Source organism: Echinops telfairi, unplaced genomic scaffold, assembly GCF_000313985.2.
Source record: "Echinops telfairi isolate 266 unplaced genomic scaffold, ASM31398v2 ScPeMD7_6;HRSCAF=24_1, whole genome shotgun sequence".
NCBI classification, from domain to species: domain Eukaryota; kingdom Metazoa; phylum Chordata; class Mammalia; order Afrosoricida; family Tenrecidae; genus Echinops; species Echinops telfairi.
Genome location: NW_022103903.1, coordinates 13301688 through 13318425, shown reverse-complemented (window position 1 = coordinate 13318425; position 16738 = coordinate 13301688). Strand labels below are relative to the sequence as shown.

General features: G+C 37.3%; 1 protein-coding gene across 2 annotated transcripts in view; it reads right to left on the bottom strand.

Annotated features, from left to right (window-relative positions):
* Positions 1–16738, bottom strand: part of EPHA3 (EPH receptor A3) — a 411930-nt gene that overhangs the window by 55708 nt on the left and 339484 nt on the right. For both annotated transcript variants that reach the window (XM_004706437.3, XM_013005630.3), the window contains exons 8-11: positions 14372–14474; positions 13609–13676; positions 7825–7950; positions 3569–3754 (exon numbers count right to left, since the gene is read on the bottom strand). In XM_004706437.3, coding sequence (XP_004706494.1) covers positions 3569–3754; positions 7825–7950; positions 13609–13676; positions 14372–14474 — 483 coding nt within the window. The remainder of the gene's footprint in view (positions 1–3568; positions 3755–7824; positions 7951–13608; positions 13677–14371; positions 14475–16738) is intronic.

The window sequence follows — 16738 nt, the reverse complement described above, 5'->3', positions numbered from 1 at the left end:
GAAAACATAATGGTGGTTTGGTTCAAAATCTCTAGTAAGGTGCAGACTTCAAATATATCCCACATGAATCCTGTCCATTAGCACCAGGGAAAGCCTCCTCTAAAATGGGATTATAGTCATAGTCATAAAGGCTAAATTTTATAATACATCACATGAGGTATTATGGTTTGAAGGACCATATTAAGTAGTTGACCATCACACAACTGCAAGATAAATAAAGAAAATATTGGAGTTGGAGATTTCATTTTATTTGCATCCACAATCAATGTTCATGGAAGCACCAGTCAAGAAATCAAACAATATATTGCACTGTGCACAATATCTTTTTTAAATGGTAAAGAATAAAGCCTTTACTTCGAAGATTAAGGTGAGCCAGTCTCAAGTCATGATATCTTTGATCACTTTATAATGCACATGAAACCTGGACAAGGAAAATCAGGGACTACTTGATGCATTATATTTATGGTGTTTGTGAATAATATTGAATGTGTAATGAACTGCCAGAAGAATAAACAAATTTATCTTGGAAGAACTACAGCTGGAATGAAGATTATAAGCCAGGATGTTGAAATTTCATCCCACATGCTTTGGACAAGTTATCAAACATACTACCATTGCATCAATTACAATTCCTAGTGATCATACAGAGCATTTCCAAGCATATAAATCTTTGTGGGAACAACTTGTCTCATAATTCCGCCTCCCAACAGCTGAGCCTGCTGTTAACTAGGTAGTGCTTGCTTGGCAGCACCAGGAACTCAGTTCTGGAAAGGACACGCTGCTGGCTAATGCATAGGGTCAGCAGAGAGGAGGAAGACTTAAAAATAAATGGATTGACACAGTATCTACCACGAGTTCAAATAATAAAAAAGTGTCAGCTGGTACAGACTGCACAATCATTTGTGTTGTTGTACTTGGGAGCACTGTGAGTCACAAATGACTGACAGCATCAAAAACAACCACTTAGAATTTACATAGTACTTAATAGACTTCAAAAAGTTTGTGGAAACGTTATATTATATTTTAACTTCATTTTCCCATTAAATTTTTAATATTTCCTCCTCTTCTTCCTGAACACACACTCACACACACACACACTCTCTCTCTCTCACACACACACACACACACACACACACACACACACGCACACACACACACACACATGTGCACACGTAAAAGAATTGCTGCAAAATCATGGACATGCTTATTAAACAAAGATATCATAAAATGAAGCTTTATTTCTCTATACATTTTCCATCTACCACAGATACCCAGACTTATTTGGCTCACTGCTTTCTTCTCAGAAAAACAAACAAAAAACAAAAAACAAAATTACCTCCCCTCCTCCACACCCCCCAGGTGGGGGTAGTATTGCTCACAGTGGGTTGCACACTGGGCTGCTAACCACAAGGCCAGCAGTTCTAAAGCACTAGCAGACCTGAAGGCGAGAGATGAAGCTGTGTGCGCATAGAGTTACAGCCTCAGAGACCCAGCTGAGCAGTTCCCCCTCTTCTCCAGGACCACGAATCAGAACTGACGGGACAGCAATGCGACTTCCACCCTTCTGAAGGCAGCATTTCCATCTCCTGCACCCTTTCCTGGGGAAGCTGCATTACTTGAGCAGGGTGATGTGAAATGGAACTTTCCTGTTGCTGTCATTGTTAAGTGTCCTTGAATTGGTTCTGACTTCTAGCGACTTCTGTCCAAGAGAACAAAACTGCTCTGTTCTGCACCCTTGGGAGACTCAAAGTATGTTTCTTTTTATTGTCCTTTGAAGTTTCCGAACAAAAATATATCTAAAGGGACTGTATGGTGGACTGAGTAAGGTTTTCCAATGACATTTTTGAAGGACACCCCTGCTACTGACAACAAACAGCAGGTGCATTATCTGCTGCGATGGAAAAATACACCATGACACAACTTTCCTGGCCTTTTCTCAGCAATGCAGGTTCCCATTTTCTCAAACCTTACCATGGTAATACCTCATAATTGCCCTGTGTCCTTTAAGAAAATATACCAAAGTTACTGCTTTGGAAGTTGAAACAAATCAAACAAAAACAGTCATCATAACTTTCTGAGCTGAACTCTATGCCTAGAATTTGATTGTCCCAGCAGGTCCTTTTGGTAGCTCATACTCTGATGCAACCATGCTCTCTGGAAAAGGGAATGGCTGCCTATTTGAAATTACATAGCCTATCTTCTTTAGGGCTCACCATTTACAGAAAAACCACTTGATAAAGATGTTTTGGAGAAGATTAAATGACTATTAAGTATTAAAACTGATGAGACCTGACTCTATAAAGTTATGGATATAAAAATAAAGTCAGTATGGTTCTGGTCCTGAAGAAACAAAACATTCATACATTTTCCAATCCCTCTATAACTAATAATACATTTATTATTAATTTTTAAAACTTGTATTTTTACCACTAATTTTTTGTTCATTTTGCTAATAGTAAGTTTTGGTTTAAGGAGTACAGGGTAACTCATAAATCTTACAAGACAATACAGGCTTACAATATTTATCTAAGTGTTTCCACCTTAAGTTAAAACTTTAAACCATTTTCTATGTGAAAATCTAGAGGCTATTCAAGGACATTGAACTTTACCCTGCTCTTAGAAGGAAGCAACTGCGTTTTAGCCTCCCACATGCGAACAGATACAGCGCTCTGTACAGAAAGTGCTCTGTATGATGTTAAAGAAATATTTCATCATGAAGAACATTATGTGCAATGTCTGTAACCACAGAGTATGTAAATCCAGTGCCAATGCATTATCCCCTAAAGGATGCCAATCCTTGTCATATGTTGTCTTTCGCTCCATGGCGTTTGTTGCCAGTTGAGTTTTTCTCCATCCTGTGCTCCAAACTCAAGGCAAACCTATCTATCTGCCTATCTCACTGGGCATGCTCAAGGGCTTTCATTGGAATTGGAGCCAAAAATCACATAGTTGACTCACGGGCTCCATTTTGCAGCTGGCTGGAGAAACTATCATGGAAATAAGTTGAGACCGCCTTCATGGGCTCTAAGCCAGAGCTACCCCAGAGCAGGGAAGAATCCATATGGGACACCAGATCAGAATCATTTGAATTCCAGAGAGAACTGAGAAGACCTTGGCTCTGCCAAGATCCCAGTCCTCTGAAGTCAGAAGCATCCCCAAGACTCTCATGGTTTTCCTAAAGCATATTGGTAAATCTTTGGAAGTTCGAATGAAGCTGATGAAAAGTAAAACAAAATGTAGCTATCTGGGATTTACCAGAAGTTCCTGTCAAATGTGGTGTATTGTTTTTCTTTGCCATTCTACATCACTGAAATTTATTCATAGTTCTTTTAGTACTTATCTTTTAATCATCATGCCTAAATTTATCCCAAGGCTTGTTAACTATTTATGCTCCACTGTCAATTAAATACTCGCTAATCTAAAACTGGTCTTTTATCTTCTGGTTATGAGCTAGTAATTGAAGTAACATTTGTTTGTAAACTATGGAAATGAGATCAAATTTATTTAATGATTGCATCACAAAAATTCTGTTCAACATGCACATAAGCAGCTTTGCAACTTTACTTACTTTTAGTGACAACTCCCTCCAATCGAATGATATTGGGGTGATCAAACTGACCCATAATGCTTGCTTCTCCCAGGAAGTCTCTCCTCTGTTTTTCTGTGTAACCCACTTTCAGGGTCTTGATGGCCACTGAAATCTCCTTCTTTGAAGGAAGTTTCAAGTGACCACTGCATACCTCTCCAAATTCACCTTTTAAAATGAAGAACAATATCCCCATATAAGAAATTATATGAGAAAAATAATCATCAGTAAGTCGCAATTATTTACTATCAACATTATAAATTATAAACATGCATTCTTAAGCAGCATGATATACACAATAGATCTCCAAATTATTTTGGAAGATGAGAATCTAAGACTCTAGGGGAATCTCTAGTATCTCTACATCCAGTGGGGAAATGGGCCTTGTGAGAAATTGCAAACATTTACAAGTATCATCCTATGAATCCCAAGAGGAAAACTGAAGGTGGGAGCCGATTTTTCAGCATTGTTCTCGGAGCCACTATTTTCTCAGGTAATCAGCAGCGCAGCCTAGATACTATGGTTGGAGCATCAGATTACATTTCAGGTGGTTTAACTCTTTTTAACAATTTGACTATTTATACTCCTGGAGGTTTTGGAAAATGAGAGAGAAAGCATTGGCTCTCAATTCACTCTATTGATGGATTAGTGTACTGCATTGTGGACAATTCGTTGTAAAGTTCTCTTGTTTCCAAGGGGAGTTGAATGTTAGAACAATATGAAATGTAACATAAAATTCCACAGCCATGTAGCCAATTCCATCTCGAAGTGACCTTGTATAAAGCTTTTAAGGCTGCACGTTTTTAAAGAGAGAAGACAGCCTCATGTTTCTTCTGTAGAGCAGCTTTCCGGTTTGAGCCGCTGACCTTGTGGTTAGTAAGGCAATGCTTACCAAAAGCATTATCATAGCTCCCTGAAATATAACACAGTAAGTGTTAACTGTAAAATCCATGCAGAGCTTGTCTCTTACTAGAAAAGTTGCCTCAAGTATATAATGAATCCAAAATTCATTGGATATAGAGTTGGTGTCTTTTAAATATTCTTATCCGATGGATATAAAATTGCTGACAATTTGGATGGGCACCGTCATTGGAGATCTAGATCTCTGCCCCCACTGTTGCCTTGTTGATTGACAAAGAGTAGTGCTACCCACCATTTGTTCACTGAAATAAATCTAACATTGTGTGGAGTATTTGATTTGTTTTGTGCCATACTTGGGAAAAAACATAAAAAAATTTAAATAGCAAATTAGAGTTTCCAGAAATATGCTTAAATTAATTAATATCATCAATTAATCATATGATTGCTCCAAACATTTTCTTTGGCTTGAATAAAACTTTGGCCCAACCTTTTTTCACTGAAAGTCTACCCATCAGCTTCATGACCCACAGTATGGCAAGAAAGTTGGCAAGAAGTCAATTATTTTGACCAATGGATTTCCCACTCCAGAAATGTAGTCTTTCGACTGATCTAACTATTGGAACACTACAAGTGACTCACTTCTCATCAAGAATGTCTGACTCCCCAGATGCTGTCCTTACACAGGAACCCAGTGTCTCACTCTTCTCCCAAGAATGATGCTCCCTTGCCAAAGGCATAGAAGTAGTGTGACAGACACAATGCAAAACATGGAGATCATGGATAAATAGGCAGGTTTGCTTTTCCTTGGAAATGTGTACAAAAGACAGAAGTACCTAGGGCAAGAATGTTCTGTGAAATAGTAGAACGAACGAAGAGAAAGAACTTGCCACAATGTATTAATCTTCCTAAACTCAAGGGAGACGATGTCATTACAATCTTGAGAGAAATTACGCTTTAAGAATTTGCACGCAGAAGTTTTTTGCTGTTGTCTTTTCTTAAAACAAAGTTATCTGAAATAGCTAGAGAGCCCCAGTGTGCTTTGCTTTGGGCTAACTTAAGTCTTGGCAGCCATCAGGGGTATTCATAATGAAATAAAGACACACTGTTAATACAAAGGCAACAGAGTGCCACGGAGAGTCTTTTAAACTCAGAAGTCATCGCCACAAGTTACTTGTCACCTTATCTGATAAAGATACGCAGAGCAATGGTTAAGAGGGCAGATTCTGGAATAAGGCTGCATGGAGTTGAATACTGTCACTCATTAGCTATGTGGCTTTGATTTGATGGTCCAATTTCTCTGTGCCTCTTTTTTCTTATCTGTGACAAAGCAGACATTAATATTTTCTACCTCTTAAAATTGTTAATGCAGTTAGAGGAGTTAATGGGAGCAAAGCATCCGAAACATTGCCAGATACCTAGGAAGGGCTCCCTAAGGGTCGGTCATTCCCGACTGCTGTAGGTTCAGACCCACTTTAGGAAGGATATATTGTCGGCCTATTTCTTAAGAGTTGCAATTGAGCTCATACTGAGTTTATATGAAAATGCTTTGTACAATGCCAAACTCTACATTAATGTGGCTTGTGATGATGGCGGTGATAACAAGGTTCATGTTGTATTGGGCATGCATGTTTAACGCATAAATATGACCAAAGGCTTAATGAGATAAAAGAAAAAGAGAAGAGATTGTTCAGAGATTCAGTGTAGGTGAACCTCCTCTTTATCTTATTTATCACATACCATTCATAGGAAGTGCCCTTTGCCTCAACTACTGTGCTCTGGACATGGGATTGTCAATATCATCTGTGAGTCTAAGCTTTTACTACTGCAGTACCCCAAGATTTGTGGTCATGAGATGTCTGTCTGGCATGGTGGACACTGTGTGGGAAGAAGAGAGTTTTCCTTCCACTTAGGAGTTGCTCCAGTTCCATGTGCAAAGTTTGTGTGCTGCACACGCTGCTGCAGCTCCCCTGCAGGAGAACAGTGCACTCTTGTGGGGCAACATTCAAAGCAAACAGGAGGAAGAGATGTCTTAACGATGAAGTAGTTCACAAATCAGGAGTGTACAAGTGACAGAAAGTATCCATAAATATGTCTTTTGTCACTAAACTAGCATAAATGTATGTTATATGAGTGTGCATATCATGTATGTTAGGTAAGTGTGCATACTATCCAAGGTTTGATGTGAAGGCAAAAGTAGCCATTCCACGGCCTTTCAAGAGTCACTCGTATTCTATTCTAGTATTTGCTGGATCTGTTTTCGGAGTCTCTAAGTGGTAGGAGTGGTTAGGTATTCAACTAGTATGTGAAAAACTGGCAGTTCGAACCCACCCTGAGGCACCTGAGAAGACAAGTCAGTCGCTGTGCTTTCAATAGGAAACCTGGGAAACCAGCTCGACTTCGCACACATGGGGTCACCTTGATGCATAATTCACTTACCAGCAACTAACAACAGTAATAATATGTGAATACTAGGAGCATAAGCTATTCAGAAAATTAGACAAAGTATTTTATTTCAATAATATTAATTACTCAGCATGTCTTGCTAGAATTCTAAATGTTTCTTTGGGAACAGAAAAAAAAACAAGAAAAGGCTGTGGGGGTCGGGGGGGAAAGAGCACCTTACATGTTCATTGTTGGAAAGACAAATCAATCATAAATATGATACTTTCAGATGATGTGGTCTGCTACTTTATGCATAATTCAATTAGTTGATTTTTCAATCTTCCATGCTAATTCTTGTGTCATTATATTAGATGAAGTATAAAACTCTTAATTATTGGACAAGGTTTATTTTTCAATTGTTTTATTTGCATGCATACTAAATATACCAAGGATGTACACGTTATGTGTAAGTATACAAAAGAGTTACTTCATTATTGTTTTTATTACTGTATAAAATACTAAAGTTTTATTGAATGCACACTAATATTACCAATAAGAATTCCACAGGCATTTGCTAATGAGTTGAATGTGTTGTAGACCAAATTCCAAGGAGCGTTCAGATCACTGTTTTCCTATATATTTAGGTTTAATTTCTTAGATTTATTGAAATTGAGATACACTTTTAGACTCTTATCCATGTTTAACCAAGTGGGCTCTTGGCACATGTTCAGTGTAACCACTGGACGATCCAGCTGTTGCCCCTGAAATTCAATAAATAGTTAACTATTGTCTGTCAGTCTTTCAGTCTGGCACTTTTGAAATCATTCTGTTCCATTAAATCCGCTTCTTGTTTATGTTTTACAACCTTTCATCATGAAATGAACCTATTCCCCTCTTCCACAGCAATATGCTGAGTCAGCCAAGCAGCCAGCATATTCCTTCTTGTGAACTCATCACTAGCCCCGGGGTGGCCATGGCACTAGTTTGATGATTACCTGCTCCAACGACTTTGTCAATGGATATGTTGTTGGCATCCAATTCCTTGGCAAACTCATGAACGGCTTGGGTAGGGTCTTCATAAGTATGGGGGTCAACATAAGTTCTGAGACCTGGAAGTTTTACTGTTGAAGAGAAGGAAGAAAGAGCTGTACTTGGAGCTATCTTTGTGAAACCTTTACTGATAAAAATTTTATATTAACATTAGAAGGTAAAAGAGATGTTTCATTGCAGTAAAATAAACCACCTATTAGTTTATTCTATACTAGCACAATAATTAGCAGAGATACTCAACCAAGTATTAAATAATTTAAGAAATCAAGTCTCTCCCTACCAAAAAAGAAAAGTGAGCCGTTCTTTCTGAAAATAAATAACAAAACAAAACAAAAAGTATGAAAGGAAAATTCACTCAGAGAGGGCACTCTTGGTCCAAAATGAAAAAGGACCAATGATTAGCTTCTGGACACACCAGTGAATGAGTTTCATCATGCTCAGATTATCTATTATTACATATTTACAGTTCTCTAACCACTGTCCGATAATGAGCAAAATTATTTGAAAATAGTGCTTTTCTAAAACTCTATGGTTGCTTTATATATAGATAAATTAAAGAATGTTTATGGCATTTATGTCAGACATATTAATTTGAACAATCACATACTCCACTGCAATCATAAATCTACTTTGAATGTATTTGTATGTATATAATACAGGTATATAGTGTAAGTACAAACATAGATAGTACCAATTGACTAAAATGCAACTTTTCAATATAGTTAAAGGCAATGTAATTACTATCTGTAAGTTTAGCTGGTAAGGAGTAAAATTCAAACCATAGTTCATATTTATAACTTATTGAATATAAATCTTCTTCCCAATATGTTTATTGAGTTATTCTGAAGATGTACATTTTGAATTGACAAAAGCATGTTCTGAAATTAAAGTACCCCAGAAAAATCATGTGTTCTTATATAAAAGACATTGTGGATTTGCCTTAAAATCAGTGCGAGTTCTATTATTTGGGAGAAAAAACGTCACTTCAGCAATGATTTGGAATGTTAAATAAAATAAAAATTTTTAAACGGATCCTAAAAATCACTTGAAATATATAAAAAGAATCTAGCATATTTAAAAATACAACTCAGCTTCATCATATATCTTGATACAATTTCACTTTCGATTTTAGTTCTTAATGTTGGCAACATTGATTTATCGTGAACAGCGGAACAGAGATTTTTTTCATTCATCATACTAAATTTTGAAGTATTCTTCTCATCCTAAAATAAATATAATCAAGCATTACATTTCCCAATGTTACTGAAAACTAAGAAGTCTCCCCAACAAAATGACTACTCGATACTTTGTGATTATTGTAGGTCTCTTTGGGATAGTCTGGTCATTTGTGTTAAGCAGATGTGGAGACGGCAGAGGCTGGCAAAAGTTCTCCAGTAAAGACTCCAGCCCAAAGAACAATAAGCCAACTAACTAAGTCCAGGATTTCAGCGTCAGTGCTACGAAATGAACTCTCATTTGAACTACAAGGCAACTTCATAAATGCCATTGTTACACCTCATTATTACTTATGTTTCTGAAATGTTTCCAGAGAGGTTTCTAAGAATGAAATCTAAGTCATACAAATAAATGAATTATAAAAGCGGTAAGAGTAAATGGCTGAGACATGACATGGAAAAATTCAAATTTCCTCCTATTTCTTCCTTTAATTTTTTTTTGGAAATAATAGAATGTGAAAGGGAGGAAAACATAGAAATATTAAAAAAAAGTAGGAGAAATTCCAACTGAACTAATTCAACTCCTAATTCTGCTGGGTGTTCAGTCAGCTAGGGCAAAACAGCAGCTGCTGCACAGGCTGAAACAGAGTGTGGATGACAAGAAAATACAGAAATATCTAGGTAGTCGACACGCTTACAAATACAGATACTTCAAGGTTTAGCTTTTGCTTTGGACAAATTGATTGCAATACCTTTGAGGAGGAAATTCAACTTCTAAGGATTTTCTACTTTAAAAAACTCAACTACAAAGAACAATCTAGGCCTCTGAGAAACCTTTTGAGACTGTATTATACAGCTGTCTAATCTGAATACCCATTTCATAGTGCTCAGTATGGGATAGATTCGATTGCCATTATGAATTTCACTGTTTATGTTGCGTTTTTCATGATTTCTAAAATACCATTTCATTTCAATGCCAGTAGAAGTTGGCCCAGGAAAGGTCTGATTCTTCTGAACTTACATTTCAGTCTGCATGATTCTGCTACAATGATAGAAGAAGTGGGTTAGCCTGTTCATAACCATAGTAGTCGGCATATAACCTACTTTAAGATTTAGCTTTTTGGAAATGCAAAATGTGACATCCCACTCCCTTGCAGTAAAAATTCCACTTAAGCTTAATCAGTAAAGGTGTTTTAATTCACGAAAGTGGGAAGCAAGGCCATTAAGATAAGTAGCCAGACAGGAAGCACCCCTCAGGTGGATGAACCATTGAGTATGAGGCGTCAGGAGATGGTGTCCTGGTGAGGTCTGGAGAAATGTAGATATAGATCATTGTTTCCTGGGATCATTTCAAAACCTGCTTTTTGTCAAAGAGCTTAGGATATATAACTTGCTTGATTTTCCCTAGAATTTTGAAGCAGTCTGGAAGCCCTGGTGATGTAGTGGTTACCCATGGGCCTGTGACCCTCATGGTTGGCAGTTCAAAACCACCAGCAGCTCCATGGGGAAAAAGGCTGGCCTTTCTTCTCCATACACAGTTACAGTCTCGGAAACCCACAGGGGGTCACTATGAGTCAGCATTGACTAGGCAGTGTTTGGCTTTTCGGTTTTGGAAGTAGCAAATCCAGTTTCCTTCTGCCTCACGCTTGGAGAAAAACCTTGGAATTTCTCAACTCAAACTGGTCTCTGTCTTTTATTCAAACAGTGACAGGAAATCCCTGACCCTTGTTCATGGCAAAAATAGTACAAGTAACGCACTGTAAAAAAAAGATGCCAGTGCTATACTTCAGTACAGTAATTTACTACATGTTTGTTTGTTTGCAAGAAAACTACATTTAACATCACCATATATGTAACTATCCAACATGAAAACAGATTAAGGAACACTCCCTTTGCTTTTCTTACTGTGGAGAAAGAAAAACTAAAAGTAATCATGGATTTATTGGCATAAGTTAAGAAATGATGTCTTTATGTAGTCGACTTGCTTCTATGTTTTTAAGGCTCATATATCACGTTGACGCTATGCCATGTGAGATGCCAATTTTGACTTGCATCTTCTTGGTATTAAAAAGGTAAGAAAACCCAACATGTATTTTCAAAGAAAGCAAATAACACTCTTAAAAGGTGAAAATGAAAGTATTTCTGATGAGCAACTATAAGTGTTTACCTAGCCAAGTTTGAGAAAACCCCTCTGGGAAGATTTACAGGTGTCCCAATTTACAAGGAAGATTATGAAGGGAGTCGTCAGGTACAAATGTCTGAAGCATTTCCAATAAGCCCTGGATTTCAAAAGTCTTTCAGGTGAGCTTTCAAATTACCCTGCAGTGCTCATCAGCCTGACAGGATATAGGTATCATTAAATATTTGACCTTTTAATAAGGGTTCATCCAAAATCAAATTAATTATATTCATTAAATTGAACACATTGTTTTTCCTTCACATGGTATTCAGTGAAAAATACAAATATAAGCCCACACATATTACCACCACCACCACCACCACCACCACACACAGCAAGTATTATGGCCTGTTCACTGTGGGGACTTTGGCTGCTGATTTTTAACTGCTGACCCCAGAAATTCCAGGAATCAGGTGATTCAGGCTGCAAGGCACCTAATCCCTTCACACCAATAATTAAGGGCAACATAGAGGGTCACTGGGCTCTGTCTTGAAAACCAGATAATAAACACATGGACACGTGTTAAGCTGCATGACTTTACAGCTCATTCTGTGAAAACACAATAATTTACATTTTCATTTTACCAGCATGAGTTGCCCTAAGGAGAGCAAAAATATAAAACAGTCCAGCCAGAGAGAGGGCAAGGGGACAGAATTTTAGGAGGTGAAACACATTTCTTTCCTTTTGAAGCAATATTATAGGGTAAGTAACAAGACAGGAGGGAATAGTTCATAGTTTGAGCCTTTTAAAGTAATACCCCCAAAAAGTCTGAAATAAAGCAGCTGCAGTATTAAAGCTTAAAAAGCTTCTGACATGCCTTTAAGTCAGTGTATCACAAAGATATTATATTTTTGAAGAAAATCAACATTTTAGAACATTCCACCATAAAAACTGTCAAAATGGATAGAGATGATTTTCCTATGGAAATTTGCTTTCATTTGGCACGCAAAGTTACCAAAGGTCCAAATTCAAGAGACTTATCATTCAAATGAAAAGGCCAGCAGAATGGCCTGGCCCTTAAAACAATATCCATATCAGTTGTTCAACTCAAGTTAAAATCAGACTAATCCACCAAAATAACTGATGTTACAGACGCAGGGAGATGGCGATGGCATGTTTTGTGGACTCTAGATCAAAAGGCAGACGAACGGCCTGCAATCTGTTCATGGCTTTTCTACAGCCTTTGGAGCTGGTCCCCTAACTGGGCAGTCATGCGGCGCTGTGGATCTCAGGGAGGTCGCCCTCTGGCATGGTACCTGTGCCATCCCATAATGACGGCACACGAGATGGAGATGGAAGGAAACATTAACGGACAAAGCAAACACTGTGGTCTGCAAACTCTTGTGCTGCTTCCATCCCTCGTCCATTTACATTTGGAAGAGATTCTTCCGTTCCAGTTCCAGTGTGCCCTTTGCAGGTTAGCATAGGGAATCGAGTTTTCAAATGCGTTATAACGAAATCTATCATTTTGGGATGCACATCTCATGGCTGATGCCAAGTTGATTTTAAAAGTAACTTCAGAAGGTCATAGTAAATTCCAGAAGAGACACATGCTTACAAAATTAATTCTGTGATATTGAGATTACTTTAGAGCACAGGAGCACAAGTGTTGTCTCTGTGCCCATTTCCAGGAGAACAAGCTTCTCCCTCTCAGGCCACCACTTGCTTTGTCATTGTCACCTTAAGCTATTGTTTTGAAAAAACTCCTGGGATGACAAGTTCCCATGAAAATCAAACAAACAAAACAAAGAACAAGAGATTCTTTTTGTTAAAGTGATTTCTTTATCCCCCAGAAAGATTATTCTTTAGAAAATATTAAGAGACTAAATGGGTTGATATTAAAATGGAAGGGGGAAAGTGCTGGGTTTTCTACAAGTTGGCTATGGTGGGACCCTACGACGCAACAGTTTATTTTAAAGGCCCTTTCCTGGTGACTTGGCAACGGGGAGTACATTTCATATAAACAGAGGTTGTTTATATTTACTTGGCAGTTAGGAAAGAGAAAAGGTTTCTATTTAGGTTTCAGCAAAGGGCTGCTAATAAGGAAATTGAAGCTACGCTTTGCATTTCAGCCACGCTGAGCTGGCTGCAGTTGGTACTACCCACCATATGCATTGCTGAAGTATAAACCACAGGTCACTCTTTACTTTAAGTATGTTGAAATGCAGCCATGTAAAAACTACTTAATGCAGAGCCCTGAATTTCCTTCTCTTTTTAGAAACAAATTTAATTTGCTCAGCTCTCCCTTAAAAGTAATTTTCCTCTTTGTCAATGGGAAATCTTTCCATTATAAACCAACAAATGCTAAAACGAAAACATTAAAACCCAACCAACACAGGCCAAATGAAAAAGTAAAAGAAAACTTCAGAGCTTACAATGTCCATTCCCAAAGTGAAGTCTTTTCTCATCGGCACCATGTTTCGACTTTTTATATCCACAGAACCTACAGGCAAATTGCGGGGAGAAAAACTTAAGGAAAATATACATTGAAGCATTGTCTATACTCAGACATGCAAAGCACACAAGAATAAGTATTTTCCTCAAATAATTAAATGCTTTAGTGAATGTTTAATGACTTCATGTTTTCTAAATTCTCTATAGAAAGCCTCCTCCTCTGGGAATTCTGGAAAGCTGCCTAATGAGGAGATATGTAGGGTTGCTTCCCCACTGGGCAGACCCCACTAGTGAGATTTTATAATGGCCTTGAATGTGTTTATAGCATTTTCTTTAACAACGACCATTAGAATGAATGAAGGGTACAATCCCCATTGTGAGTGGTTACTGCTGTGCAGTGTGACACGTATTGTGGGTGAGAAAGTGTTGGGAAATGTGGCATGCATTTGAAAAGTGAAAGGATAATTGGAAAAAGAAAATAAAAGCTAAGGGTAGAGTCAAAAGAAGAGACGTGCTGTTTGTTGTAGAGTGGTGGTAGGATTTAATGACGGAAATAACGCCAGTCCTAAGGATGGGGAAAAATCAAGGTAAAGATCAAGAAGAACCTAGAAAAAGGCATGGACACTCTTCCTTGCTGAATTGACCGCACTTTCAAATTTGAACATCTATGGTGGGGGGTGGGGCGGGGGAAGCGACTTTTCAAGAAAGAATGAAAGGAAATAGCAAAAGAGACGGTGAACTCACCTCCCAATTAAGACATAGATGACAACGGTGAGGAGAATCACTGCTACTGCAGCTGAGATGACGATCAGAACCACTTGGCTATTTTCGCCAGAGATAGAGAAAGCTGTGAGGTTGCAGAGGGGAAAAAAATGAGAAAAGAGAAAGAATTAAGATATCACAACTCACATCTACATAGAAAGGTTCACCTATTAAGTCATGGTTACTTTGCTTTTACTTCACATATGTTGTAATACCTGATGTACTGGAAGGAATTCCTCCTATAGTATGTATATGTATATATATATACACACACATACACACATACATACATATACATACACATACGTATATATATATACACACACATATTCCTCCTATAGTATGTATATGTATATATATACACACACACATACATATACATACACATACATGTGTATGTCTATATATGTATGTATGTATATATATATATATATATATATATATATATATATATATATATATATATATATATATATATACATATATAAAATCCCCCACCATGTTGTTTCACATTGTTTCTTAGTTGGTAATATTAAAAAATATCTTTCAATTATCCAATCAAACACTACTCATGTGCTTTCTGTGTGAAATATGCTGAACTGTTTTTCTCTTTCCTATCTGAAAATGAATTCACTGGAAAATCCAGAAGTTAATAGAAGAAATCTAGGAGTTATGGGATACAGAGAACAAGTGACTCGCTTTCAAAATAAAACTTTTTTCTAGCTTTCTAATGAATAATATTTAGCATCCAATACTTATCCTTTTAAATATTTAGATATTATAAAATTAAACATTTTAAATAAAAGGATTAAAAATTATCTTCCAATATTTCTCCTTTTAAACAGAGGTAACAAATAGTACCGCTTCTGCTCCAACACACACAGTCAGCAATCTCTCTTCTCCTATTGTTCCTACTTCTTAAATGGTCCCTTCAGCCATCCATTCAATTAGACAAATCTATTGCCATCAAGTTGATTCCAACTCATAGCGATCCTCGAAGATCAAGTAGAGCTGTTCTTATCGTTTCTGAGGCTCTACAACTTTATAGGAACAGACAACTCTTCTTTCTCCCATGACTTAACCCCTAACCCTAGGATTAGGCTACTGCTTAAGCTACTGTACTAGGAGATCTTCAGCACCAGAGCAGTGGTTCTCAACCTTCCTGATGCTATGACTCTTTAATAGAGTTCCTCATGTGCGGTGACCCTCAACCATAAAATTATGTTCAGGCTACTTCATAACTGCAATTTTGCTACTGTTATGAATTGTAATGTAAATATCTGATATGCAGGATGTATTTTCAATTTTATAAATTGCACATAATTAAATATAACTAAAGCATAGCAATTAATCACAAAATAATATGTAATTATGTATTGTGAAATATGTATGTGTTTTCTGATGGTCTTAGGTGACCCTTGTGAAAGTGTCATTCGACTCCCAAAGAGGTCGTGACCCACAGGTTGAGAACCGCTGACCTAGACAGAGAGTTTCCAAATTGTCTCATCACCAGTTTTTGTATAGCCCAAGAGCTAAGAATTATTTAAACATTTTTTAAATCACTGAAAAAAGTAAGCAGACTATTTTGTGACACATGAAAATCAGTTGCAGGGATGATAACTACAGTTTTATTTAGACAAAGACATATATCCTTGTATGTACTGTGTATGGCTGTCTTTACCCTATAAGGGCCAAGTAAGTAGTATAGACTGAGACTCGTGAAGGCTAAAATATTTATTACTAGGCTATGTATAGGGACACTTTTCTGATCATTGTTCTAGTGCCCAATGCTTCTCAAAATTTAATATTCATAAACCACTTGATGATCTTACTAAACATTTTTTAAAATATTTCTTGATTTGGGAGGATGAAACTGTACCTATCTTAGACTCTTCCAGGTGGTGTTGACCTCCTGATTTCAGGATCATCCAACACATTTTGGGTAGCAAGGCTCCAGAACACACATTTGAAGCCACCTTCACTTCTCCATCTTCTAACCATTCTATTTCCAATGGTCAGCAACCCCTCTAAGACATCTTTGTTTCTTCTAGTTCACCTTGGAGCGGGTGTTTTTAAACTATGAATTTGATCATGTCATCCCCATACTTAAACATGTGGGTGACTCTTCATTACTTTCAGGATTATATAAAAGTTCTATATTCTAAAATGGTGGCCTCTTCTGATGACAAATTCAATAAAAAATCCTACTCTGGACACAGGATTATATAAAGAAGAATGCAGCATCAGGATCGAAAGGCTTATAAACAACCTGTGATATGCGGATGGCATAACCTTGCTTGCGGAAAGTGAAGAGAATTTGAGGCACTTGTTGTTGCGTCTCAAGCATTG